The sequence below is a fragment of the Cydia amplana genome, chromosome 18 (genome assembly GCF_948474715.1).
Source record: "Cydia amplana chromosome 18, ilCydAmpl1.1, whole genome shotgun sequence".
Lineage (NCBI taxonomy): Eukaryota > Metazoa > Arthropoda > Insecta > Lepidoptera > Tortricidae > Cydia > Cydia amplana.
The window spans coordinates 171,164-198,987 of NC_086086.1; the positions used below are offsets into that span (position 1 = coordinate 171,164).

General features: G+C 37.2%; 2 protein-coding genes and 1 non-coding gene across 3 annotated transcripts in view; 2 read left to right on the forward strand and 1 right to left on the reverse strand.

Moving 5' to 3' along the window:
• Nucleotides 1-27,824, forward strand: part of LOC134656290 (ankyrin repeat domain-containing protein 29-like) — a 61,329-nt gene that overhangs the window by 13,056 nt on the left and 20,449 nt on the right. The window lies entirely within an intron of this gene.
• Trnac-gca (transfer RNA cysteine (anticodon GCA)) lies at nt 13,193-13,265 on the reverse strand. The gene has a single exon. It is a non-coding gene; the product is annotated as a tRNA-Cys (tRNA).
• LOC134656270 (uncharacterized) lies at nt 13,905-18,076 on the forward strand. The gene is made up of 2 exons (XM_063511789.1): nt 13,905-15,312; nt 16,836-18,076. The coding sequence occupies exons 1-2, from the start codon at nt 14,397-14,399 to the stop codon at nt 16,907-16,909; spliced, it is 990 nt and encodes a 329-aa protein (XP_063367859.1). The 5' UTR covers nt 13,905-14,396; the 3' UTR covers nt 16,910-18,076.

The window sequence follows — 27,824 nt, forward strand, 5'->3', positions numbered from 1 at the left end:
AAGACATTTTGTATTAAAGGATTTATGCCTAGAGGCTAGAGGTATTCTCCACTACTTAGTAAACCATCAGGCCAAACAGAAACAGCTCCAAGCATTAAACTAAAAAAACAGAATAGGTAACTTCAAACAAATAATATATTATGTAGTAGAGGATGAAAATCAGCGTCGAAAGTAGAATCTGCCATCCTGGAATACTCTTCCGGATAGGTACATCCTTATGTATAGAGATATACATATCTTTACAGTTCGCATTCAATAAGCATCTTCCACGGTCTGATAAAGTATGATTGTTCTACATGCAGAGACATTATATCTCTTCTTGTTAAGTTGTTAGAGAATTGTAGATACATTTGACGCGTCGTCTGATATTAAATTTTACATTACGAGAGGTTCCCGTATCAGTTGCAAAGTCTCGCTGCTTTTATGTATCACTTCCTGAGAGAAACTTTCATGATAAAATGTTGCGTCTCAGCGGGGCGGGGATTTGAAACTTGCTCGCTTCTCGAGCTCGAGTCGCGGCACACTTCACACGAATAAAGAGCTAGGGTATTCAGTTTCGCATATTACATGGATCTTCCCCTTAATATTATGATTAAGTATAATAATTCTCGAGTATTTCATATTGTAATATAAAATAAAAAAAAATAAAAAAGCTTTTATCATTCCAAAGTCTTACATAGCATGCATTGGAATATTATTAGAATCAAATACTTAACAGATCTGACATCGTAGCATTTTTTCCGGATTTTCAGTTATTTGTATGATCAATTTTGAAACCTGTGAAATTTTCTGATTTGAATTTTAAGTAATATAATAGCAAGGATGACCGTAAGTAATAATTTGGACATAGCTGTTGAATATTACATACCTTTAACATTTTGGGCCCTCCTGGAGTTCCCATTTTCTCACACCTTGCATTGTGTTTATTGTTAGTTCCACCAAATCACTAAACTACACTTGGCACATAGCCAACAGCGAACATTTAGAAGCCGATAGATAGCTAACGGGGTGGACTGTATGATGAGATGATGGAAACACGTAGGTTTTGTTAGTAAATTAATTATTTTAATAAATAAAATACAGCACAATATTAAAAGTAAGGCGATGACAGGCAGACTGACATGGAAAGCCAAGAATTCAAACACGTAGAAAAGTATATGGTTTTAAAGGTTTAAAGGAGGTCGCACGCCAGCCAGTCGCCAACACCGATGCACGATGATGTGACAGGTTCAGGCAACATCCCTGAGAGCTGTCACCGTTCTATCTCCCGCATAGATTTATTATTTTTAAAGATGAAGCCTAAGCCACCTGTCACCGTAGCCTCACAAACACAGACACATTTTATGTACGATTTACAATGAGGAACCAAAGGCCTGTGGCCACGTCGATAAAGGGATATCGATAAACTATACGACCTTTTTACAATTTAAATTTTATTTGAAACGATTTAAACTACCTAAAATGAACAGATAACCATTATAACTTAACTCTATATTACAGTGTGTTAATTCAAAACGGGCGATAAATTAAACCAGATATAGAATTTATCCTTGTAAACATTAATTTAGAAGTTTTTTTAAAGTTATTCTTAATTATGACCCCGTTATAATTATTTGAATTATTGTCTAAAGGAGGTCACATATATAAAAGTTACATTAAAACCAAATAAAATATGTTTTTCGCAATAATTGAGTTTATTATTATTTTATAAAATATTAATTATCCATTAGCATTTCCAGGGTGTTTATTTTTAGTGAAGATATCGAAGCTTCAATTAATCGCTATTCCGTTCCGCTGTGTAGAGAGTATCGATATATTATAACATGATTAAAATCGATAAGTCTACATCCCTAAAAACGTGCAATAAACCCACACATACACATTTTAACGCACACATACAAAGCTTGCCCACCACCAAAATGGCTACGGTTTGACGGATAAATTTTGTACTGAGAAATGACAACGTTGGGGCCTTGATCTCCCGTCGCCTGTCACTACTCGCTGTGATCTATGACACTCGATACACTACCCCCGACGTCAGATTAGGTTAGTTAAGCGTGAAACTAAGGGATAACATGGTGACATAAATGTCTATTTATCATAAAGCGTGTGGCTTCCACGCCGATGGTCGTGGGTTCGAGCCCCGGCTCGTTTTAACGAGTTTCTGATATTTTATCAGTTCTTCTATATGAACATTTGGGCCACCGAAACTACCGAAAGTCACATTATGTATATAGACGTTGCTTTTGGTTTCCCTATTAGGTACGCACTTTACTTTTAATAGCCAATATAAAGATAAATAATTTAAACTGTTTTATCATAATTTCCCTAATTCTTCTTAGCACTTCTTCACTCACTTCTTCATAGCAACTTAGTTTTCAGGATCTGATAATATGCCTCTGCTCTTTGCTCTTAGGATATTATTGTCTTTCTTTCGTCAGCTCTCTAAGATAAGGATGCTATTCTACTAATCCGATAATCGAAGATCTTGGCCGTATTCTCAATAGCTACGCGAGTGTAAAAGCGAATCGTATTTTCTGTTGGACCGCAGGGCAGTACGAATATAACATTTATAATAGTAGTAAGCTTCAGATGTACTTTCACAGTTATCATAAATAGTTTTAGTAAATATACCGACACTTTTTATGTGAAGCATTGCAGTAGCGGGAAATGGGTGACGTCACTGTCAATCTCCTTGATAAAATAAGTTTTTGGCAAAAATTACATTTTTGGTACAAGCTTTTATCGCTGACTGTACTTTTTTTTTCCACAGACAACTAATACTCATCGAGACAATTCTAAACACCCCAAACACAATTAGGTTCCGTTGTTCTATCACAGAGTTCCTATGACTACCTCCTGTCTCCATCATCATATCAGCTCCATGGTACCATAATATTGCATTGTCACCCGACTTACACACGTATGCAAATTTTCAGCTTCATCGGAAACCGGAAAGTGGGTCAAAAACTTGCAAGATTTGATTACAGACAACGGGGCAGGTGAAAGTAAATGAAAGCTTGTAATAAAAAGACGGCTTGCTGCAATGCTTCAGCAGTAACGCTTCAACAGCAACACTGCTGCAGTGGTCATCTGGTTGTAACCTTAAGCCTGCTGTAACGACTTACACAGCGCTATTTCGATACTAGAGTTTTTAAAAGTAAGTTCGGCTTTGCCAGCCATATCAGAGCTCACGCTCGTAATTAGCTAGGGTCGCCGTTGCCGATTACAGCATGGATATTGGATAGCTATATTTCGACGACAGAATTGTGTGATGGGAATGATAATTGGTTACGTTTAGACGCTGGCACTCGGTAAGTGTTCTGAACGGCATTTGTTCCGGATCAACGGATATTCCAGTTCCAGTGGCAATCGCGGCTTTGTTCCACTCCAACAATGCTCCGGATCGGATACAATCTGGTTAACTCCGCCTATTAGCGGCCCATTAGTTCACGCTGTCTCCTAGCTACGGACGGATACGGTACGCGGGTAAATAAGTGATTGATCATATTGTATATACTGACGATGACGTTTAATTTAGTAACTAAAAGAAATTAATAACTAGCTTAAATCTAAAATAAGCCCTCTTCTTTTAGTAATCACTGTATACACACACACACACACACACATATATATATATATATATATATGTATACAGTGATACTATATCTTGTTTGTAAATAAATGACCATTGGAAAAATGTAGTAAGAAGTTTTTTTTTATATTTTATTGTTTTACTGAGCATTTTTTTATTATTTAATTTATTCAAATTCCCTACAAAAATAGTGTCTTTAAATATGTAGGTACAGCGAAATAAGCAAATTACTCACTTCTTTCAATTCCGGACCAAAGGCCATACAATCTACCCAGCCGTGGCCCCTGCAGGGTTCTAAAAGTTTGGGCACTAGCCGAAGTCCCTGTTACACATCAGAGTACCTACCATCTCGAAGAACCAACAAAACTTCAGACGAATACTTTAAAATAAGTTTAAAATAGCTCCACATTACCTGTCAATGAATGCCTAAAATAATGCTCGTTCAGAAACAAACCAACGAAACAACAATACATAGCGATCGGTTTTACTCGCTGTTAGTCATGCAAAATTGGTAACGTGCTCACGTTAATGCCGATCCAATAAACTATGTCAAGCTTCCGCCAAAACCACACTGTAATTCCGGAATCTCTGCGTACCTACGTAAACATTATTTACGTATACCAACAAACTTTAATTAGATAGGTGTTTTGTAGGTTAAAGTCTATAAATGACTTATCCTTGTAATAAATACGAGGTAGGTACTTAAAAAGAAAGGGGAAAAATGGGGACTACGTTAGTATGGTGAAGTGGTTGTCCACTATCCTCTTAAGCCAGTGTGTGTGGGGGGGGTACCAGCGGGCAGCGGAAAAGAAGGATATCTAACGACTATGCGGAGTTGCGGACTGAGTCGCGGGCAGAGTTTAGTACACTCATTCAGTACAATTTTGAGATAAAAGGCTAGTGTTACCGTCATCCACCTTGCCAACAACCAAACCAGCATAATAAGACCTACGAGAGCCAAACCATTGAAGACCTACTACGAAAGCGCCATCTACTGCGAGGTATCGGAACTACCAGCCTATTGCGTCACTACAGCGTCGTGTAGATGGCGCCACTGAGATTTCTGTCATATTAATTGTAATAATCCAATTATACCTTTTAGTTAATTTAATATTATAAAATTAAATGTTTTGATTGTTATTAAATATTACATGATATATGGAGCTTATACGTAATTGATTGTATTAGAATCTATTTTAAAAGTATGTATATTAGCTACCAGATTCAACTCGTGGAGGGGGTTTGTGAATGTTAATAAAAGGGGTCGTAACCGGGGACGAAGCTCTCTTTTTGCTTCTGATTTTTGTACCAACAACTTGGTGAATAATAAATCAGCGTCAATCTATACTAGTTTCATTTTATAGTGCAAGTGCTACGATTACCCATCCTGAGTACGTTAATACCTCAGAAGTGGGATACCTACGTAATGTCTGGCCCATATTTCAATGGTTTGGGGCGAAAAAAGAAGAGAAAAGCCTCAAGTATTGACGCCAACACCGAAAAAACAACGAAATTTTTTTCTTCAACACCACGTGGCGGCGATGAAGACGAGTTACACACACCTAAACGACGACGAATTACGCCCACGGAAGCTGAAGTTATCCCCAAATTCAACCCAGAAGACAGAAATAGCAACGTGAAAGGATGGCTACACAAAATAGACCAGTTGGGAGATGTATACGGTTGGCAGAACAAAGATCGTCAGTTCGTTATGCAAATAAGACTTCGTGGCTCAGCGCGTGACTGGTATGACGACCTAGAAGATTACAACCTCACATGGGACGAATGGAAACATACGCTACAAACGGCATTTCCGCGCTCAACGGATTTTGTCGACCGCTTGGAAGAAATGATGTTAAGAACCAAAATCGATACCGAAACTATGACGAAATATTTTCACGACAAGGTTTCATTGCTCAAGAAATGCAACATCTATAATGAGGACGCTATTTCATGCATCATCAAAGGCCTGCCATTCGAACTGCGCGCCAACGCCAAAGCATATCAATGCGAGACACCAGAACAACTTTACTATGGGTATCTATCTTCATTAGAGAACTTCAAGAGAATCGAAGCTGCTGCTAATGCGAGAAGAACAACGTGGAGGCGAGGAAATACGACTACAACATCACACACATTACCGAAGCTCTGCTACGCATGTCGACGGCCAGGTCACGAGGCGCGCGACTGCAGGACACAACTTCACTGCGACGTGTGCCAGCGCAACGGTCACAGCGCAGCTACATGCTGGTATGCTGCCGGGAGCTCAAGACAACAAATAATCAAGGTCGGTAACGTTATGTTTATCACGTATGATATTTTCCTTGATCTTTATAAAAAGAAAGTGTTTGTGAATGGCTACGAATTAATAGGTTACATTGATACGGGAAGTAAAATTAACATACTTACCATTGAACATGCTAACAAAATGAAACTTGTTATGACACCGTCTTCAGTTCTTATGCGCGGTTTTGGTGGTGCACATTCACAATCACTTGGTACCGTACATGTTGAAGTTCACATAGATAATATCACTTTGTCAGGCTCAGCGGAAATAACTAGCTATAAAATGACAGAAATTGACTTTATTATCGGGCAGAAATTAATAAATCAAGAAAATGTTAGCCTGATCACAACAAACAACTCTGTGACACTTGTTCATACGAGTGATTTAGAAAATACCCTACAGGAAATTAAATTAACTTCCTCCGATTTTGTTACGAAGTACCCGGTTTACTTAAACGCAGATGTTGTTTTGTTGAAAAACAGTTGTAGTTTAGTAGAAGTTCGTATTGACTGTGATGAAAATGGAGGTAAACACACGTTCTTGTTGCATCCGGTGTGCTTTGAATTAGGAAGTACATCCTATTTCATACCCAGAGCTGTTTTATCGTGTCAAAATCCACTCATAAAGGTAATTAATGTGGGCGATGAATCAATTCGATGGACGAAAGGAAAATTATTAGCACGTGTCGAAATTATCAATGCAAGTGAGATGGATGAATGTAATGTTATGACAGTTGGTAACTCATCTATGTGCGATAGGATAATTGAAACTAACATAAATCCTAGCGAGTTAGATGTAGGTGATCTTAATGAGGCAGTTTTGGCAAGGCTTTTGAATTTGTTAAATGAGTTTAGTACTTCATTTGCTAAAGATACTAAGGACTTAGGCTGTACAGATCTAATTAGTATGAAAATCAAAACGACAACTGATGAGCCTGTATTCTACAAACCGTATCGGTTGTCCCATAGTGAGAGCGCCATAGTTGACCAGAAGGTACAAGAGTTATTAGATGCTGGTATAATTAGGGAATCTATGTCTGACTACGCAAGTCCCGTCGTTTTAGTAAAAAAGAAGAATGGAGAATATAGGCTATGTGTAGACTACAGGGCTTTAAACTCGCGTACTGTGAAGGATAGGTACCCCTTACCCAATATAGACGATCAGTTAACTCGTTTATCCGGCAAGGCATTTTTTACGACACTAGACCTAGCACAGGGGTACATGCAGGTCCCTATAGACGAAGATTCCATACATAAGAGCTCGTTCGTGACCAGTTCAGGCCAGTGGGAGTTTTTGAAAATGCCTTTCGGACTGTGCAATGCACCTGCCGTGTTTTCTCGATTAATAAAACTAGCTCTAGGTAACGTTCACACCGAAGTAGCTCTATATCTTGATGACATCATGTTGCCTACTGTTACTATTGAGGAGGGCTTAGATCTCTTAAGACGCGTGTTACAATCTCTTAAAGATGCGAATTTAAAGCTGAACTTACGAAAGTGCTCATTCTTAAAACCAACTGCTACCTATTTGGGACACGAAATTACTCAAGGGACTATACAACCTGGAAAGGCTAAAATAGAGTGTGTTAGCAATTATAAACGACCTAGTAACGTTCATGAAATCCGCCAGTTTATCGGACTAACGTCATATTTTAGGAAGTTTGTGCGGGGTTTTGCCGAAATCGCTAGACCGCTTACAGAACTAACTCAAAAGGGTGTTGATTGGCACTGGGGCCAAGAACAAGAACATGCGTTTCTAACGTTAAAACAGAAGCTTGTAGAAAGACCCGTATTAGGTATATATGATAGGAACGCCGAAACTGAATTGCATACCGACGCGAGTAGCTTGGGCCTTAGTGGCATATTACTTCAGTACCAGCCTGACCGTAGTCTCAAACCGATAGCATATTTTAGTAGAGTCACAAGTAAGGAAGAGCGGTTTTACCACAGTTACGAACTCGAGACTTTAGCAGTTGTAGAGTCCCTAAAACGATTTAGAGTTTACTTGACTGGGATCCCTGTAAAAGTAATCACTGACTGCGCGGCTTTACGAACCACCCTTGTCAAAAAAGATTTAATTCCACGCATCGCCAGGTGGTGGCTTGCTATCCAAGATTTCGACCTAAAAATAGAATATCGCCCTGGTAACCGAATGCGTCACGCCGATGCCTTAAGCAGGAACCCTGTCATTAGCGAGGTACATATAGTAGAGGAATCCGACTGGTTGCTTACTCTCCAGATGCAAGATGACGCGATACAAAACATTATTACTCAACTTTCTCAAGGTACGAATAATGCAGACATAGTTTCTAATTACGTGCTAAAAGAAGGGATTTTATATAGGAAAACTTTGTCAGGAGAACGTTTTGTCATTCCAAAGTTAGCAAAGTACGGTTTATTACAAAAATATCACGACCAAATAGGTCATCCAGGCTTTGAGAAATGCGAGAAAACTATTAAGGCCCAGTTTTGGTTCCAAGGAATGACTCGTTTCATACGTAAATATATAAACTCGTGTTTACGTTGTGCCTACGGTAAGGGTAACTTTGGTAGAGTCGAAGGTGAACTACACCCCATAGATAAGGCAGCTGTTCCGATGCACACATTGCATATAGACCATCTCGGTCCTTTCGTAAAGACCCGCCTCGGAAATACATATCTACTTGTAGTAATTGATGCTTTTACTAAATATGTATTTGCGAAGCCTGCGAAAAATGCCAGCTCAATGGAGACTATTAAACTTTTTAAGGACGTAATTTACCAATTTGGAAATCCTTGTAAAGTAATAAGTGATAGAGGAAAAGCCTTCACGAGCCGGTATTTCAAACAGTTTGCAGAAGAGTGTCAGTTTAAACACGTCTTGAATGCCATAGCCAGTCCCCGTTCTAACGGACAGGTGGAGAGGGTAAACCGCACTCTTCTGAACGGTCTTAACACCATGGCTGATAGTGAATGTACTTGGGATACTAAAGTAGCCGATGTAGTCTGGGGAATTAACAACACGCCCAATTCAACAACGGGCTTCACCCCATTTAGTCTTATGTTTGGTCATAGCAACACACGCTACCCAGCATACCCCTCTGATACTCCTACAGACGTAACTAATCAGCAGATACAACTTGATTCTCGTAGAAACACGGCAAAGTTACGAATTGACCGAAACATGACCGTCATGAAAAGTAGGTTCGACAAAAAACGAAAACCCTATAGGAAGTACTCACGAGGTCAATTAGTTCTGTGGAAAGGTGGATCTGCGAGGGATACTCAGGCGAAGGTTACAAGAAAGCTTGACGGGTTATATACAGGGCCTTACAGAGTAATTAAATGTGACCATAGTATAGACCGTTATACAATTTCTAGCGTGAAAGGCATGAAAGGTTATAAAAGGTTCTGTGCCGTAGTACGAGCAGATGTTCTTAGGCCTTATAAAACAACCTTATCAGATGATGATAGCTCTGGTAGTGACCACGACATAGACAGGGATGATCTTATCGACCTTTTAGAGAGTTAATAAAATATTTGATTTGTCCAATCATATAATATTTGATTTGTCCAATTATAGTGTGTTTGCGCCCATAATAAAGTTAATCATCTTAGCATAAAAGGTAAACAATCAATAATAAAATCTTACGATTAGATCATTCATTTAATTATAAATATATTTAAAGTGTGCGTAATAATAATCTTATCTGTAAATATATTTCTTGAAGTATGTATTTCAATGAATAAAACAAAATTACATGATGTAACATACCTACGATTAAAAAGAAATAATAATTAAATCGGCGTAGGTACATTTTATTTTATATCAACTCTATAGACATCCTGTATACTTATTTACCGTCTTAATGCATTCATAATTTACAAGCGTAAACTGAGAGGGTACTTCTGCTATACAACATAAACAAATGATAAATCTATCTCACAAATACATTGACAACATTATTTTATTGTGACAAAAGGGTAGATATTATAAGCACGTGACAAGACAGTTCATAAAAATAAGGTAAGATACAATTAATGGCAGGATAGAAGCATACAAGTAACGGTCGTAATAAATCCGCTGTGTGGAAATTAAACGCAGTACCTATTTCCTCTAATCTGTGTGATACTTTGTTTACTATACCGAGAGGTACTGTGTGATAGCTAATTACTGTGTGATGCAATAAGGACTATGTGTCTAATACTAACTGTGTAGTAAAAACTGTGTGATATATCTGTGTGAAGCTCCTGTAAGTACCTATGGCACAACCTGTGTGTTTAATAGACGCTATTAGCATGCATATGGTACTAAATAAGGATTCAATAAACACATCGAATGCCTACTGTGTGATACTTAACTGTGTGACATGTCTCCAAAGCCCTGAAATGCGTTATTTTTTTAAACTTTTCCCCCTAATCTGTGTGTTAAACGCAATACCTAGTAGTTGTTTGAATTGGAGTCTAAGAAAAATATGTAAGATATCTGTGTACCAAGTAGATAGTGTAAATTAAAATAAAACTTGCTCATCATCATACAATTTAATGTACGTTTATCATCTGTGTGAAGCTGTCAATATAGGTATCTAACATCAGGTGATATAATATAACAATATACTTGGCTGGTTCTTTATATATTCCAGGTTCCTGAATCGACCGGCGGTCCAACCACATCTACCAACAACTCGAGGGCTCCACCAGCAGGCCGTGGTGGACCACGGCCATGGCAGGACGGCCGAGTGTTACCGTCATCCACCTTGCCAACAACCAAACCAGCATAATAAGACCTACGAGAGCCAAACCATTGAAGACCTACTACGAAAGCGCCATCTACTGCGAGGTATCGGAACTACCAGCCTATTGCGTCACTACAGCGTCGTGTAGATGGCGCCACTGAGATTTCTGTCATATTAATTGTAATAATCCAATTATACCTTTTAGTTAATTTAATATTATAAAATTAAATGTTTTGATTGTTATTAAATATTACATGATATATGGAGCTTATACGTAATTGATTGTATTAGAATCTATTTTAAAAGTATGTATATTAGCTACCAGATTCAACTCGTGGAGGGGGTTTGTGAATGTTAATAAAAGGGGTCGTAACCGGGGACGAAGCTCTCTTTTTGCTTCTGATTTTTGTACCAACAACTTGGTGAATAATAAATCAGCGTCAATCTATACTAGTTTCATTTTATAGTGCAAGTGCTACGATTACCCATCCTGAGTACGTTAATACCACTTACTGCCAGCAGCAGTCTCCCGGGATACCGGCCCTTGTTCAATATTTACATTGCGCTTAGCGAAGTGCTTTCAAACTCCCTTAAGCCACGTGTAAGAGTTCCTTTAAATAGGTACTTACGTCTTGTTTAAGGGTTTAAGGCCAGGTGCTCATTTTTGAGGCATTATTTTCTATCGAGAGAACTTAATGTAATTGCCCAGTCGTCGTATACTTGCCAAGACAAGATTAAGTCAAAATAAAGATTCAAAATATAATAAAATGGGAGTCCTTTTTATAGGTCTCTGGGCTAGAGGAAACAAAATTATTAGTCATCTCATTCATTAATATTTGCTTAGAAATATAATCCCAACGTTGGCGCAATGCGGATTGGGAACGACAGTAGGAAGTTTTAAAAACGTCCATCAGAATTACAGTTTAAGCAAAAATAATTCCAGGATAAGAAGCTCCTTTCCCTTGAGAGTAGGTATACCCTTGTACAATATTAACACTGCGCTTAGCTAAGCTCTCAACGAACGTCGCCTTACTTAAATTACCTACTTCAAGAGTGAGTAAATATTTTCCTAATGGTTCCTTTGCAGAAAACCACTAAGCATGGTAACACAACGTATATTATCTTTCACACCTCTTGTAAACACTCTGTTCAGTTTATTCTTGATAAACTGATGAGAAAACTAAGTAGCATTTTATCCACAATGCAAAATGTCAAGTGGTTACCTCAAGTTGGCTGGTACAATTGACCTTTAAATATTGATTTTGATCGAAAAATATTTATTACGTTAATTCAGGTTTGATCTGTAATGTGTTGGTATTGCGTTGGTGACTACTTGGTGTGTTGTGATTAAAGATTGGTCACCTGCAATAATAATATGTAGAAGACTGCAAAAATATGTGACACGCTCTACAAATAAGATCGTCTCAGATATTTTTGCCGCCTTCATTAATTGTGTAACATATATGTATTATCGACTGACACTTTTTTCTTATATTAGGATCGAAAGAACTCGTGATTCTGAATCAGAAAATTAGAATTAGAAAAGTTTGTAGGTATCCGAAAAAAGTGGAAAAATTTAAATAATATGCCCCAGGTAGCAGATAAGTAATGGAAACACGTAACCCAAGTCCATAAAACAACAATTTGCTGTCCGCTCTACAGCAAAACCTACTTTGTAGCTACGAGTAAGTGTAGCTTACAACACCACGGGCAGTAATAAAGAAAACCTCAGGGAAATTGTTCATTTTCACCACACCAGCTCGTAAAGGCTCTTATTCTGCAAAAAAACTGATTGGAAAGTAGCAGTTTATCCACAATAGTGGCGAAATAAGTTGATGCTAATTTTGAATTGTTTCCTCATGTTGACTAGTAGAATTGACGTTTAAATGATGATTTTGAACGATATATATCACTCAATAATCATCATCAACCCTCACAGACAAAGTTGCAAGAGCTAGTGTGAAAATAATGTAATATGTATGTAAGTGACCTGAATTAAGCAATATCCAGCAGGGTTTTTTTTAATTTGTGTATGATAAGGGGGTATTTTAGTGTTAAGTGTAAATAGTAGTCTTAATAATTAATTGTAAGTGTATTTCTGTGTAATTTTGTTGCTAATATGGACTTTGTCTGAAATAAAAGAATTCTATTTATTTATTTTATTTTTATACCACGTCAGTGGCAACATTTCCGAGTAGGTACTCGTTCGCTCTATTGTTACGAGTATTATGGTTGGACGCCATTTGTTTGTGTGCCTCCGGGCCGGACATGTTTGCCCCAAAATGTTATTCTCTCATTACTGTAGTAAAGCGAATTCTTTGCTCTTCGTACATATCTGCCTCCGGGCGTAGGCACCGCCACCTGCCCGAGTAATTATATTGTAATACATTTATTTTTTAATTCCAGCAAAAAGGGCTTAAACAAAATGTTTGAAGATAGTGTAGGTAGGTAGCTGTTATAAAGGTCATAAGAGATGACAAGCAGTTGACGTAACTACATAACAAGTAAGTATTGTAATAAATTTAATGATTGAAAAAATTTTATGTGAATTTACTCGTTCTGGAAAAAAAGGTTTATTGTGTCTAACATAATCATCAGGGGACACCCGGGTTTGAACCGGGGACCATTCGATCTGCAGTCGAATGCTCTACTACTCAAGCTATATCCCCTCTGCAACGGTGAACGAAAATGCATGTCGCAATCGCAAGTCGTAATCGTAACACAAATAAATCCAGTCAGACGGCTGTGTGACGTCACCTTGATGCACCCACGCAAACATACAAACAAAGGCTTCTCGTAAAATTCGAATACCATCAAAAACATAAATTTGGGATAGGTACCCACTTTTTAAAAATGAAAATCGCCATAAAGATAAAATAATTTGTGAGAGATATTTTATCTACGACTATATCATCGACTGCATACAAAATATAACACGATTTTCTACTCTATTAGTCCTGATCCTTATGTCATTTGCACTCGATCGTCCGATCCCTAGACGACTCATAAAAATTCAGTTCATAAATATGTATACAGACAGATCCATCATTGTCCCCATGTTGCTCAAATAAGTAACAAATAATGATCCAAGATTCGAATGGCAATAAATTATTATACGCGCCGTAAATATCTCGAGTGAAATATTTGGAATTAAATCGTGCTCCATCCCATTTATTTGGCCGAGATACATTGTTTCTGAACGCAACCATATTTAAGACTGAATGGTTTTAAACCTGTATCCATTCATCGACTCACTCACTCTCTTCTTTCTCAACAACTCCCACTGTTAACATCGCTCTGTAATAAATATAAGTTTTTATTGAAAATACACAGTTTTCTAATAATTAAATTGACTTTTCATCATCCACTAACATAAATGGTGCCGAAACAAGTGTAGTTCGTGCAAAAGTTACGATATTTCAAGAAAGTTGTCGCCTCGTGTGAAGTGCCGGTCGGACTTAAAATCTCTCATTGTGCAAAGATATCGCCGAAATATTAACGCCAAGTCGCGCCTCGCAGCAAACGAGAAGATTTTCAGTGATATTTCGAAGCCGCAGCATTAAATTGAGCAAAATCAAGTTTCGACGCGACCAAGCCCATTTCTCGGAATTCAACTTCCAACGTTAGCCATTTTGATGAATTCAAGGACAAACCGAAAAGACGCGGAATGACAATTTTGGAGCGAAGATCGGACCGTTCACTCAAACTTCGTGAAACGTCATTCGAATCTGACATCCGCTGTCAATGTCATAATTGACATTAGACTTCATTCTTCAACTTGTTTACAATTGAACATCAAAATGAAAAAATCCAACGAAATAAGGAAGCTGAATGCGCAAATCGCGTGGTGTAAAGGATTTACAACTAAAATAGAGAAACTTTTAAACGGACCGGACAATCCTTTGGATCAAGAATCAGCAATAATAAGATTAGAACAAACTGAAGCAAACTTTAAAAAATACAATGACTTGACGCTGGAACTAGCCATATTAACAGAAAAGGATTCATCTGAAGACTTTGAAGACGAAGATGAGCACGAGGAGCGTACCATAAAAGTCATCTCACGATTACGGAAAATAACCTCAAAAGCGCCCACAACCAATACGTCGTCGTCAACGTCGAAAACAATAGCGGAGGCCACGGACGTAACGAGTCATCATGGTGGAGTGCGGTTGCCGGAGATAGACATCCCTACGTACGACGGGAAGGATTACACGAAATATGTCGCCTTCATCGAGCTCTTCGACGCGATAATAGACTCCAGTGAAAAGTTAAAACAAGTGCAAAAACTATATTACTTGAAAAAATACCTGAAAGGTGAAGCATTAGCGTTAATTGAAGGTCTTCCATTAACCACTGAATCATATGTAAAAGCCAGAGAGCTAATTAAATTGCGGTATGACAATAAGTTTCTGGTAATAAACAATCATATCCAAGCTATAATAGATAGCACACCCATTGTGAAAGGTTCTGCAACCAACCTGCGGGACCTTGTAGCCAACACGCGTCAGCATCTAGGCGCCCTTAAAGCCCTAGGTCAGCCAATAGAGCAATGGGACTTAATTGTACTAACTATTGTCTTAAAAAAGGTGGATCAGTTTTCATGCAGAGCCTATCATCAGGAAAGGGACAGTGACAAGATGCCAAATCTCGAAGACTTCTTGTCATTCGTGGAGAGAAGAGCCAGCAGCTTTGAAGAAAGCCAACAAAGCGAAGGTAAGTCGCATACATATCAAACTAAAAGTGCTAAAGTGTGTAATGTGGCCAATATATCAGTACCTTCATGCTTATGTTGCAAAGCAACATCACACAAATTGTTTTGTTGCCCAATTTTTGCAGCACAATCACCCAATGAAAGACAGGAGCTTGCTACCAAACACAAATTGTGTAACATATGTTTAGGTATGCACAAAAATAAATGTAAATTTCATTTCAAATGCTCCACATGTCAAAGTAAAGCTCACAACACATTGTTGCATATTGAATCTGAGCCAAAAGTTACCAGTTGCCATGCAAACTCGACAAATGCTGACGTTACTGATCTATTGCCCACCGTTAAGGTCAAAGTACTAGGGCCAGATGGAAAGTCATATATTACAGCTAGAGGTTTGATTGATTGTGGCAGCCAAGTTTCTTTCATAACAAATAATCTTGCCAAAGCATTGAATTTGCAGCCAATAAATAAAAACCTCAACATTTCAGCTCTACAGTGTCAATCTAATCAAACATCAAAAGCTGTAAATGCCAAATTTGAGTCGCTGCATTCAGATTACAGCTTGCAAGTAACATGTTCACTGGTGGACAAAATCACCACACAATTGCCAGAAAACAAAATAGATACAAGTAAATTCACAATACCAAATTCTGTTGTACTAGCAGACAATGAATGGTCAATTCCAGGTGATATTTCATTCTTGTTTTCTGCCAGCATATTTTGCAAAATATTATTGCCCAGCAAAACCAAAATCTCAAATACTGAACTTTACCTCATCGGTACAGAATTTGGTACAGTAATATCTGGCGACACTCCATGTCATAATGGAGCAACAACCTGCCATCATGTTTCATTGCATGTGGCCACCCATGAGGCCAATAATAATATTGAGCACCTCCTAACAAAGTTTTGGGAAACAGAAATTGTTCCTGAAATGAAATCGGAGGTTACAGCAAAGCAGGACTCCTGTGAGGCCGAGTTTCAACGCTCGGTACAATTAATTGATAACAAGTTTCAGGTGTCTCTTCCCCTTGCTCAGCCCATGGATCTACTCAATCTTGGCAATACCTTTCCAATTGCAGTCAAAACCCTTAATTGTATAGAAAAACGATTCAAAAAGGACCAAACTTTGCACGAGAGGTACAAAGAATTTATAAATAAATACATAGAGCTTGGTCATGCTAAGGTGCTGCCCTTAACAAACTCTAATAAGCAACAATTATATTTCATGCAACATTTACCGGTCATTAGAGAGGACAGGAAAACAAATAAAGTTAGAGTAGTGTTCAACGGAAATACTAAGGCAGGCAAAGAATGCAACAGTCTTAATGATGTGTTACTAAATGGCCCTAAAGTTCAAAAAGACCTGTTTGATATATTGATATCATTCAGAGTTCACAAATATGTAATGATGGCTGACATCCAAAATATGTACAGAGCCATAAGAATAGACCCCAAGTTTCATCACTTGCAAAATATCTTATGGCGCAATAACAACAATGAACTAATTATCATTCAATTACAGACCGTGACCTACGGACAAAAAAGTTCGAGTTTCCTGGCGACAAGGTGCTTAGAGGAGCTGGCGGCAAGGTATGAGGCAGAGCTTCCTAAAGCAGCAGAGGTGGTCCGCACTGCAATGTACGTGGATGATGCCCTCTTCGGAGCAGACTCCATCAAGGATGCATTGGAGGTAAGAGATCAATTTACTAACTTGCTGGCTCATGCAGATTTCCATCTGCACAAGTGGGCAGCCAATGATCCCAAACTGCTAACTGGTATCTCTCCCGAAACTTGCTACGCTGATGATCACCAACTCTCTATGAAAACTGATCTAAAAGCCTTAGGCATGGTATTCAATCCCAATCAAGATGTTTTCAAAATTAGTTATCCCAACAAAGACATACAACATTGGGACAAACGCTCAATCCTTAGTTTCATTGGGTCCTTTTTTGATCCCTTAGGGCTGGCGGGGCCTATAGTTGTTAGGGCAAAACAATTTCTACAGGATCTTTGGAGGCAAAATTTAGACTCGACCTCTCCAATACCAGAGGCATCCTTAAATAAATGGATTAAATTTCACAAAGAAATATTGGAGATGCCAAATATACAAATACAAAGGCATGTAATGCCTACCAAGGATCAAGTAGAAATCATAGGGTTTTGTGATGCCTCGTTCAAATCTTATGGGGCATGCATATATGTACGAACCTTTCAAAATGGAAAGGCTACAATGAACCTGCTATGCAGCAAGTCAAAAATAGCCCCGATCAAAAATGAGCTTACAATTCCAAAATTAGAATTGAATGCAGCAGTGTTGCTAGCAAAATTATTTGATAAGGTAAAACAAATTTTAGCAAATGTAAAAATAACTGCTAAATACTTACTATCTGACTCAAAGGTTACTTTGTGCTGGATCAAGTCAAAAAAAGAATCGTTACCTGTTTATGTCAAAAACAGAATACAAATAATAAATAATGTAACTAGTGATTGTATTTGGAGCCATATTGGTGGCACAACCAACCCGGCTGATGTTTTGTCTAGAGGCTGTAGTGCGCTTGACCTCGAAAAAAATGACTTGTGGTGGCATGGCCCAAGTGACTTTCTGGATCCTAAGTACCATCCCCAGCCATTCACAGTCACCAACAGCTCAGAAAACACCAGTGAGACTGTCAGCAGCCATCTAGCCTGTTTGATTGCTACACCAAATGAACCAGAGTTATTTAAAAAATACTCATCATGGATAAAATTACAAAGAGTAGTTGCTTGGATTTTAAGATTCTATAATAATTGTAAAAATTCTAACAATAAAGTTAATGGTAATCTCACTGTAAATGAAATCCAGCAATCTAAATACAAAATTGTATCACTCTTGCAACATGAGTATTTTAAACAAGAAATACACTGTATAAAGAACAAGTTACCAATTAAGAGTAATTTAAAAAGTTTAGTTCCATTTTTAGATGCAAACAATGTATTAAGAGTGACAGGAAGATTGCAAAATGCAAATATCCCATATGCACAAAAGCATCCAATAATTTTGCCCAAAAAATGTTTTGTGACCAGTTTAATAATCCAATATGAGCACAAGTCATTATTACATGGTGGTTTAAAAGATACAATTAGCAGTCTAGCTCAGACATACTGGATTATTAACTGCAATAAAGAAGTTTCTAAAATAATAGGAAAATGTATCACTTGCTATAGATTTAAAGCTCAAGCTGCCTCACAGCTGATGGGGTCTTTGCCCTTTGATAGAGTAAATGAGGCCAAAGTATTTGATGTTATTGGTATAGATTACTGTGGGCCTTTCAGCATCAAACAGTCTTCACTGCGAAGAAGCATTGTCACAAAAGGTTATGTCTGTGTATTTGTGTGCTTTGCCACTAAAGCTATCCATTTAGAACTAGTCTCGGACATGACCACCCCAGCCTTCATTGCTGCACTAAAAAGGTTTACAGCCAGGCGTGGTTATCCATCCAAAATCTTTTGTGACAACGCTAAAACGTTTATAGGAGCTGACAATTCTCTTAAAGAGCTTTCAAATTTAAGCTCGAAAGAGCATCAAGATTCTGTCATAGACTATGCAGTGTCAAAAAATATAGATTTTAAATATATTCCCAGCTATTCACCTACATTTGGAGGCCTCTGGGAGGCAGCCGTGAAGAGCTCAAAAAAACATTTTAAGCGGGTCATAGGTAATAGTCTATTCAATTATGAGGAATTTAATACTATAATAGCAACCACAGAAGGGATTCTTAACTCAAGACCCATAACCCAAATATCTAGGGACCCCACAGATTTTACATACCTGACCCCGGGTCACTTTTTAATTCACAGGCAAATAAATGCCATCCCTGAGCCAGACATAACATCTATACCTCAAAACAGGTTGCGTTTGTGGCGCCGTTGCACCCAAACACATCAACACTTCTGGAGAGCTTGGCACAAGCAATATTTAAGTTTGTTAAACAACCGTCCTAAATGGCATCACATACAACCAAATGTTGAACTTAATAACTTAGTGCTTCTTAGAGACACTAGATGCAGTCCATTGCAGTGGCCGGTAGGAAGAATCATAAAGATTCATTATGGCGCTGACCAAAAAGCAAGGGTGGTGGACTTGAAAATGCCTAATGGCAACATATAGTAGGGCTATAAATAAAATAAGTGTTTTGCCCATTGAAATGTAAATCTATCAATGTTAATGATAGCTTAATAATGTTTCTATCTTTCTGTTAAATTTAAATGTATGTGTTAATTATTTGAAACTTTGTAATCTGCATTTTAAAAAAATGTACCTAGCTTGTAATGTTTAAGAAAATAGTCTTCAAAGTTTAATTTTGTTAGTCAAATGTAGTTATGCTTAAAACTTTAACAAATGTTATTTTTTAATGAATATCTAATAATTCAAAACCGGATCTCTATGTGAAATTTGATCTCATGTACTTATAAGGTAAATGTAACTAACTATAACCTACCAGGTAAATGATACTGTAACTTACCTTTTATTATTTTTATAAAAGCATTTTTTACTTTGTTTATCTGTAATTCAGCATTAGCATTAGTCCCAGGACTACTTAACTTAAGAAAAAAAATGTATAATGGTCAAACCATCCCCCGGGATTATGTTTCTGAACGCAACCATATTTAAGACTGAATGGTTTTAAACCTGTATCCATTCATCGACTCACTCACTCTCTTCTTTCTCAACAACTCCCACTGTTAACATCGCTCTGTAATAAATATAAGTTTTTATTGAAAATACACAGTTTTCTAATAATTAAATTGACTTTTCATCATCCACTAACATACATTAATGTTAATACGAGTTTCAATTATATCGTTATTTTGTTCTGGTTATTGTTAATGGAAACAATTTTTATTTTTATTTTTATATTCTTTTGTAGGTACCTAACTTGTACGTATAATATAGGTACAAATATTTAAAATCTAAAAACAGTTTAGGTACTATTTCAAATCGCGAGCTCCTCGATGGAAAAACACAAACACGTCGAGTTTAGGCTTAAGAAAGGTCTCGAGAAGTAAATACCTACCTACTTAATATATATGCAAATGAGAAGAAGTAGAGTTAGCAATAAAAGTGTTTGTCACAAAAAAAATACAGTAATTTGTTCATGATGCGTTCTGGATAGAGAGTATACGGATACATACAGTCAGGATACACATATATCAGGATATAGTATATAAAGTTGCCGTCATTAGAACTTGCGAACTATGTAAACAAACAATGTAACTTTGTTTTGTGACTGTATCTCCTTGAATTTTCACACTACCCCATCAAACACAATTCTATACACATATACACTATTGAAACGGTCCGTTCCGTAAAATACATAAATATATACCTAACTGTATCTTGGATATTTAATTAAAAGTTTAAAATGGTTTCATAAGTTAGGTTATTAGGACCTGATGGAATGACGTTTTTGTTTCTTTTAAATTCTACAATTGTCTATGATAGGTAGTGTTGTGACTAAAGTTTGTGATATAAACCCGTTACACACTACCCAACTCACGCTCTGTACCTACCGCCGCGGTTGTAAAATACATCAATACATCATTCTTAAGTACCAATTTGTCTTCTGATCGTGATTAAACAAATTAAAAATAAGTAACTACTTGTTTTTTAATTTTGGTATGTTATTACTCGATATGGTTTGACATTAGTAAAGTATTAAGTAAGAGTCTTGCCCATCACTATTAAATTCATCATTCAGAGACAATTTCAATATGGCGGTTTGTTTACATAGTTCGCAAGTTCTAATGACGGCGAGTTTATACATATGTGTTATTTTACATAGTTACTTATAACTAAAGAAAGGAATCCAGTAAATTTATACCCACCAAAAACATTTTCATGTAAAATGTTGCCAAGACGAAACCATAAGGCTCGCACTGACAAAAAGTTATCAGATCTCTTGTAGAGCCAAGCTTCTAACTCTACAAGCCCTAACTTCACAAACTCTACACCTTAGTCAAAATATGTGGCTTGACCGTTTGCTACTGTCACATGGACGTAAGGTGAAAAATGTATTCACTATTCATTATTTTTTATAATACAATAGTTCTTGGAGTAACGAAACGGCCAAGCCACATATTTTGACTAAGGTGTAGAGTTTGTGAAGTTAGGGCTTGTAGAGTTAGAAGCTTGGCTCTACAAGAGATCTGATAACTTTTTGTCAGTGCGAGCCTTATGGTTTCGTCTTGGCAACATTTTACATGAAAATGTTTTAGGTGGGATTTCACTTCTTTTTGTAAGTTGCTTCCATCCCCTAATTTAAAGGGTTGCGCGTGTGATTTAAGGTACTATTAAAAATCCTGAAATACGTACCTCGGGGCATCTTTTATACATCTGCTTTTTACTGATTCCCCATACAAACTTCAACCCTCTTTTTCTCCTAACGCCCTTTTCCACCCCCTTTTCACCCTTACGGGGTGATTTTGGGGTTGAAAACTATTCTATGCCATTCCCCATTACAAAAACTATCTACATACCAAATTTGAACTAAATCGGTTCAGCGGTTATTGATTTCCCATACAAAATTCCACCCCCCTTTTCCCCCCCTTAGGGGCAAAAAATTTCAAGTTTTTGAATTATTTTGTTGTTTGTTTACTAATACTTTCTTACATACCAAATTTCAGCTTCCTAGGACTTCAGGAAGTACCCTAGAGGTTTTGATGATCAACAGTGAGTGAGTCAGTGAAGAAATTGGGGTTTTTTAGATATGAAAAAAATCTTAAGTATAAGAGCTATGCAATTGAATTTTTTTATGTTTAATAAGTCCACTATTGACATCATATCCCGAGAATTTTGTTTATCTGGTATAACCCAAACCCAAGTTATGAGGGTTCAAAAAAACGACGAAGCGCTTCGAAAAAAGGTAGGTAGTGCCCTTGCGCTTCGCTTTGCTAGTCTTGGCGGGGGCACTACCGTGCCCCCAGATAAAGAACTGACAGCAATATCTGATTCAATACCGTAAAACGGGGTGAGTAGGTTTCGCGGGGAGAGGTGGGTTATGAATGGGGAGAGAAGGTTTGAGAAGGGATTTTAAGGATACTGCTACAAAAATAATGTATTCCAATTTAAAATGGAGCTATAGTAATACTTACTTACTGCTGTGGCGCAACGACCCGAAGTGGATCTTGATGGCCTCCGACACCAAAGACCGCCACGCTACTCTGTCCAAAGCCGTTTCTGTCCAGTCGACGGCGCCGAGTTCGCTAAGGTCTTTCTGCACTTCGTCTCTCCAGCGGTACCTAGGGCGTCCAGACGGCCTTCCGCCACTTGGTACTCCAGAGTACGCCCTCCAGACTGCGCGATCTTCCCCCATCCGTACTACGTGCCCGAGCCATCGGAGTCTAGCGGCTTTCGATTCTCCAATGATGTTCGGCTCGGACACCAGATCTTCAATCTCCTGGTTCTTACGGAGTCTCCAAGTTCCGTCCTCTCGACACGTGGGTCCCAATATCTGCGGTAGATCTTCCGCTCAGCTGCCAGCAGCGCGCGCTCCTCTTTTTGTGTTAGTGTCCAGGCTTCGCATCCGTACATAAGAATTGGCCTTATGACCGTTTTATATAGTCGAAGTTTCGTGTTCCTGGACATTAGCTTGGACACTAACACTTTATGCAGGGCAGCAGCACAGCGTAGAGCATTCTGGATCCGGATAGTAATACGCATAATAAAAAAAACACGATCCAACAATCTTCCAAAATCACCTTTGTATGAAAACCCCTCTCACCCCAAATACGAGGCACTACGGGGTGAGGTGGGTTTTCCTCTTTATCGTCAAAGTTATAAAATGGAACTACCCAAAATAAAATAAAAACTAAAATACAAACGTCCGGAACACTTATTATATACACCATTCAGTTTTCATATGTAAAACTAAAATATTATCGAGGTTTGAATTTCAGTTTTGACCCTACTCACCCCATTTTACGGTACCTACTTTAGACTTACCTGAGTGTGCGGTTTTGGAACACACGGTTATTCCAGCATCTTTTATGTGGAAAAGTTGGTAGATTTGGTATAAAGCAACCAACTGTCAGTTCTGCGAGTAAAATATTTACGAACTGTTGGGTGTCAGTTCTACAACGGCATATGGAATAGGTCCCTACAGGAATTTTCATGTACAGTCAAGACCACAAACATCTTTACACGACCGAAAATATATTTACACGACCTTATTGTCAGTGCCTTAGACGCGTGTAAATATATTTTAGGAACGTCGGCTTGTAAAGTTGTAAAGTGGCTTGTGAACTCGACTGTACCTCATGTTTACTAGTTCGGAAAGAAACTTGCTAGTTTTCTGGCTTCATACTTAAGCAATGCTCCATATTTTCTGTTTGCAACTTGCTAACTTTGCTACTTGTGAAGAAAATTGTTCAAACTTTTGATTTTACTGACTAACGTAATGGACCCTATAATGGACGTGGAACCGGTAATGGGACATAAAACCACAAATCCTCTAAAATAAGTATGTAAAAGTAGTTTATAAACACTGGCAATATTTTACCATAAATAAGAGTCATAGAGCTGTTTAAGTTTTACTTTTTATTAATTTCGGTTAATTTTTAAGAAATTGGCGCCAACCCAAAAGTTGTCGTGTCACTGGAAAAAATAACCAGTAAGAATTCTTAACAACTTCGCTAAGAGAGGTGAGTTCATATATTAAATTGTAATTAATTATTACTTGGTGTAAACTAGAATGTGTTTTGTTAATTGCATTTACCATGAGATAAGGTATACAACACATTATGTTGTGACTCTAGAGATGTATAAAAAATAGAGGTATTTTGCCCAATCCCATTATAGGAGCTGTAAAACTGCATACCTCCTATGATGGGATAATTTACATAATGATGCTTGCCATGGCGTAATTTCATGTTTAAACAATACAGAAGTATAATGTATAGTTACTCGTACGAACTATGTCAGGAGGTCTTCTCGGACTTCGGATAAATTAATATCGTTTTTACAAAATTTTATTTAACTTGCCCTGTTAGTTTGTATACAGGGTGGATTTTCTTTTTGGGTTAGTGAGGGCAGCTACCAGATCCCGTGCTGCGACGAGAAAACGGTCTTAGAAAACCTTCCCTCGATTTCAAATTAATGAAGATTGGCTTTTACAGATTTTGGAAAAAACATACAGGGTGCGAGAAAAAGGTAATTTTTGACAATTTTTTTTTGATGCCAATCGATCCTATTCCTATTGAGGATCAAAAGCTTGTATGGAACTAAAAAAAAATTCCGGCTAGAAAAGCCACAAATCGAGGAAAACTTTTCCCATACAATTTGTATGAAAATCAAAACTTTTATTTTTCACATGCTATTTTTCTATGCCAATTGATTCCATTCTTATCTAGTATCAATAGTTTCTTTGAGGTCAACTTACTCGGAATAATAAACCAATAGGAACCGCCATTAACAGGCGTTCCCCTCTGCCAATAGTCGGCGGCCGCCGGTCAAGGAGGTTATATAAAACTAGTTGCCATACGTCATACGCCATTCAGCAAACGTCAGTCTAAGCGGAATGTTAGGAGCAGAAAATGCCGAATTGTAGCGTTTTCTCCTGTAAAAACCGATCGGACACATCTAGCGTACTTAAAGAACACGTTTCTTTTCATATGTAAGTACTATTACATGTAAATATTATCAAATAGTGCACTAATTTAGGAAAAAACTAAAAAACATTGTCAATCTGAAAGTGATACCACTTTATGGTACTAGATCTAATTTAGGGTAATATTTAAAGAAGACTTTCTAAATATTCATTAGGTATACCTAACTTCTAATTTGCGTTGCTTATTATTATATAATTTATATAACACATTATTTTTATATAACACCTTATTTTTATATCAACATAATCCATTCAATGAAATAAATAGTATAAATCATAAATAACGTGATATTACCGATATAGGGTCATTGTGCTAGTTTCCGTCCATGCTCTAGTCTCTAGTTTTCGTCCACATGACAGATTAGCAAATAACATATTTGATATTTAATTTGCTACTTGCCAAATACATTTTTTATGTAGATAGATATATTGTCTCGACATTAAGGATTGCATTAAGTCCAAATTTGTGCAGCAATGTACATTTATATTCAATTTCGTCAAGTGGACGAAAACTAGAGCTGGTCGAAAACTAACGCACCTACCCTACTACTGTTTGAAAATTCATTTTTCTCTTAGTTTCTATCGTATATTTTTTATTTGACATGTCCAATATTTGTATTGTATTTTATTTATTTTAAGGTATTTACTGCCGTCATTTTCCATAAATAGGCATTTTTAATTTATTACTCTGGTATCACTCTACCATAGTTAGCGATGGGACACCATAAAAACCAATATCGATAAAATCTATATGAACATTATAAATATATTGTTATTTTGATTTATTTTTTTAGATTTCCAAAAGATGCAATAAATTTTAAACATAAGTAGTTTTCAGCTTATCAAGCCATCGAAAACCTAAAAATATTGCAATATCAGTCACGTTTTAAAGATCTAAGAACTGCATAAGTAAGTTTGTAATTCCATATAAATATATGCTATTACAAAGTTACTGTTGCAGTTCCTACAAATAGTAGGTAAAGGTAAGTACACCACGATGTATGTACGATGTGAGTATGAATAAAGATGTGTTTAGTTATGATATGTGTATACATAGTATGGGTATGAGTACCCGAAAAGAAGGACTGTCTACAAAAAGAGATGAGATCCCATCAAAAACATTACATGTAAAAAGGTGCAAGTCTCGCAACGCTTTTATTACAAAAAGTTCTGAGATGTAACGTGAAACCAAGTCGGTTATTTTAATCAGTGCCAGGGGGTGTTAAAACCGTATCAATAAGATATCTTTAATTTGTAATACATATAATGACTTGGCAATCGCACATAATGCTTTACTCGTACCGTACTCGTAAATATGTGTAATGCTCAAACTGCAACTAGTGCTAGCGTTATGTTCAATTAGAATTATTTTTAATAGGTGTCGATGATCCTTATGTCATTATGCGGCCGTGCGATGGCAAAGTCATTATACGTATTACAAATTAAAGATATCTTATTGATACGGTTTTAACACCCCCTAGCACTGATTAAAATAACCGACTTGTTTTCACATTAGCATTACATCTCAAAACTTTTTTGTAGTAGAAGCGTTGCGAGATTTGCACCTTTTTATTATTACATGTAATGTTTTTGATGGTTATAATTGACTAAAACAGACAGTTAAAATTCAGTCAATAAAATATCGACAATATTATCGACAAGGCCCTCGCACTTCTACGTTTACTTAGAACTGACATCATGTCGTTCACGGACAGGGTTGTCTGTGTTTGTTCTTGTATTTGTGTGAATATAGTTTATGCTAGTGTTTGATAATTTTGTTGTGTGCGTGTGTAGCGACGCATGCAAAAAATGCATTAGTGTTTACATTATTTGTGTGCGTTCCTCGCCCCCCGCGCCGAAAACGGCAGAATTTTTCACATAGAAATTAGTGCGTGTCACCACTCCATATGATTATTCCTCCGAGTCAACTTACGATAATGTACTAAAAAGCCACAAATTAATAAAAAAAAATTCCATAGGTACATTTACTATGGAGAAAATGTGAAATTTAATTTTGACCCCAAAAAAACTATTGATACTGGATAGGAATGGAATCGATTGGCATACAAAAATAGCATGTGAAAAATATAAGTTTTCATTTTCATACAAATTGTATGGGAAAAGTTTTCCTCGATTTGTGGCTTTTCTAGCCGGATTTTTTTTTAGTTCCATACAAGCTTTTGATCCTCAATAGGAATGGGATCGATTGGCATCAAAAAAAAAGTTTGTCAAAAATTACCTTTTCCTCGCACCCTGTATGTTTTTTCCAAAATCTGTAAAAGCCAATCTTCATTAATTTGAAATCGAGGGAAGGTCTTCTAAGACCGTTTTCTCGTAGCAGCACGGAATCTGGTAGCTGCCCTCACTGACCCAAAAAGAAAATCCACCCTGTATTAGTTAGTGTGGTTCAAATCTTGGAAATGGCATTTGAGTTGAAATTTTGGATACGTATGCAAATCGGATGACAATGCAATCGGGTGACAAAAATGACTAATAACTAGTTTTTTGCCAAAAACTTATTCCCTATTCCAATATCTTATACTGATAGGGTATGCCCATTATAGGGGGCCCATTACTGGATCCACGTCCATTACCGGGGTTCCATTACTGGAGCTTTGGTGTCCATGACTGGAGAAAAAAAACATACTTTTAATTTATTAATTATGTGGAAACTAACTGCAGTATCTTTGATACAACACGCCTGAAACATGAAAGAAGGATAGGATATTCATCTTTTAACAAGCTAAGCGGTAGAACTTTTACATGTATCAGGGAAATATCACAAATACTCCAAATTTCCTCTTAAATGTCCCATGACTGGTGCCGTTACTATATATGCTTCAGCTAAGATGGAGCATGCATTATTG

Bases quoted from the DNA above. Each gene is read 5' to 3' on its own strand.
- LOC134656270 (XM_063511789.1), top strand. From the start codon at position 14,397: ATGAAAAAATCCAACGAAATAAGGAAGCTGAATGCGCAAATCGCGTGG. The intron at 15,313-16,835 runs GTAAGTCGCATA...ATTCAATTACAG, and splicing joins AGAAAGCCAACAAAGCGAAG to ACCGTGACCTACGGACAAAA.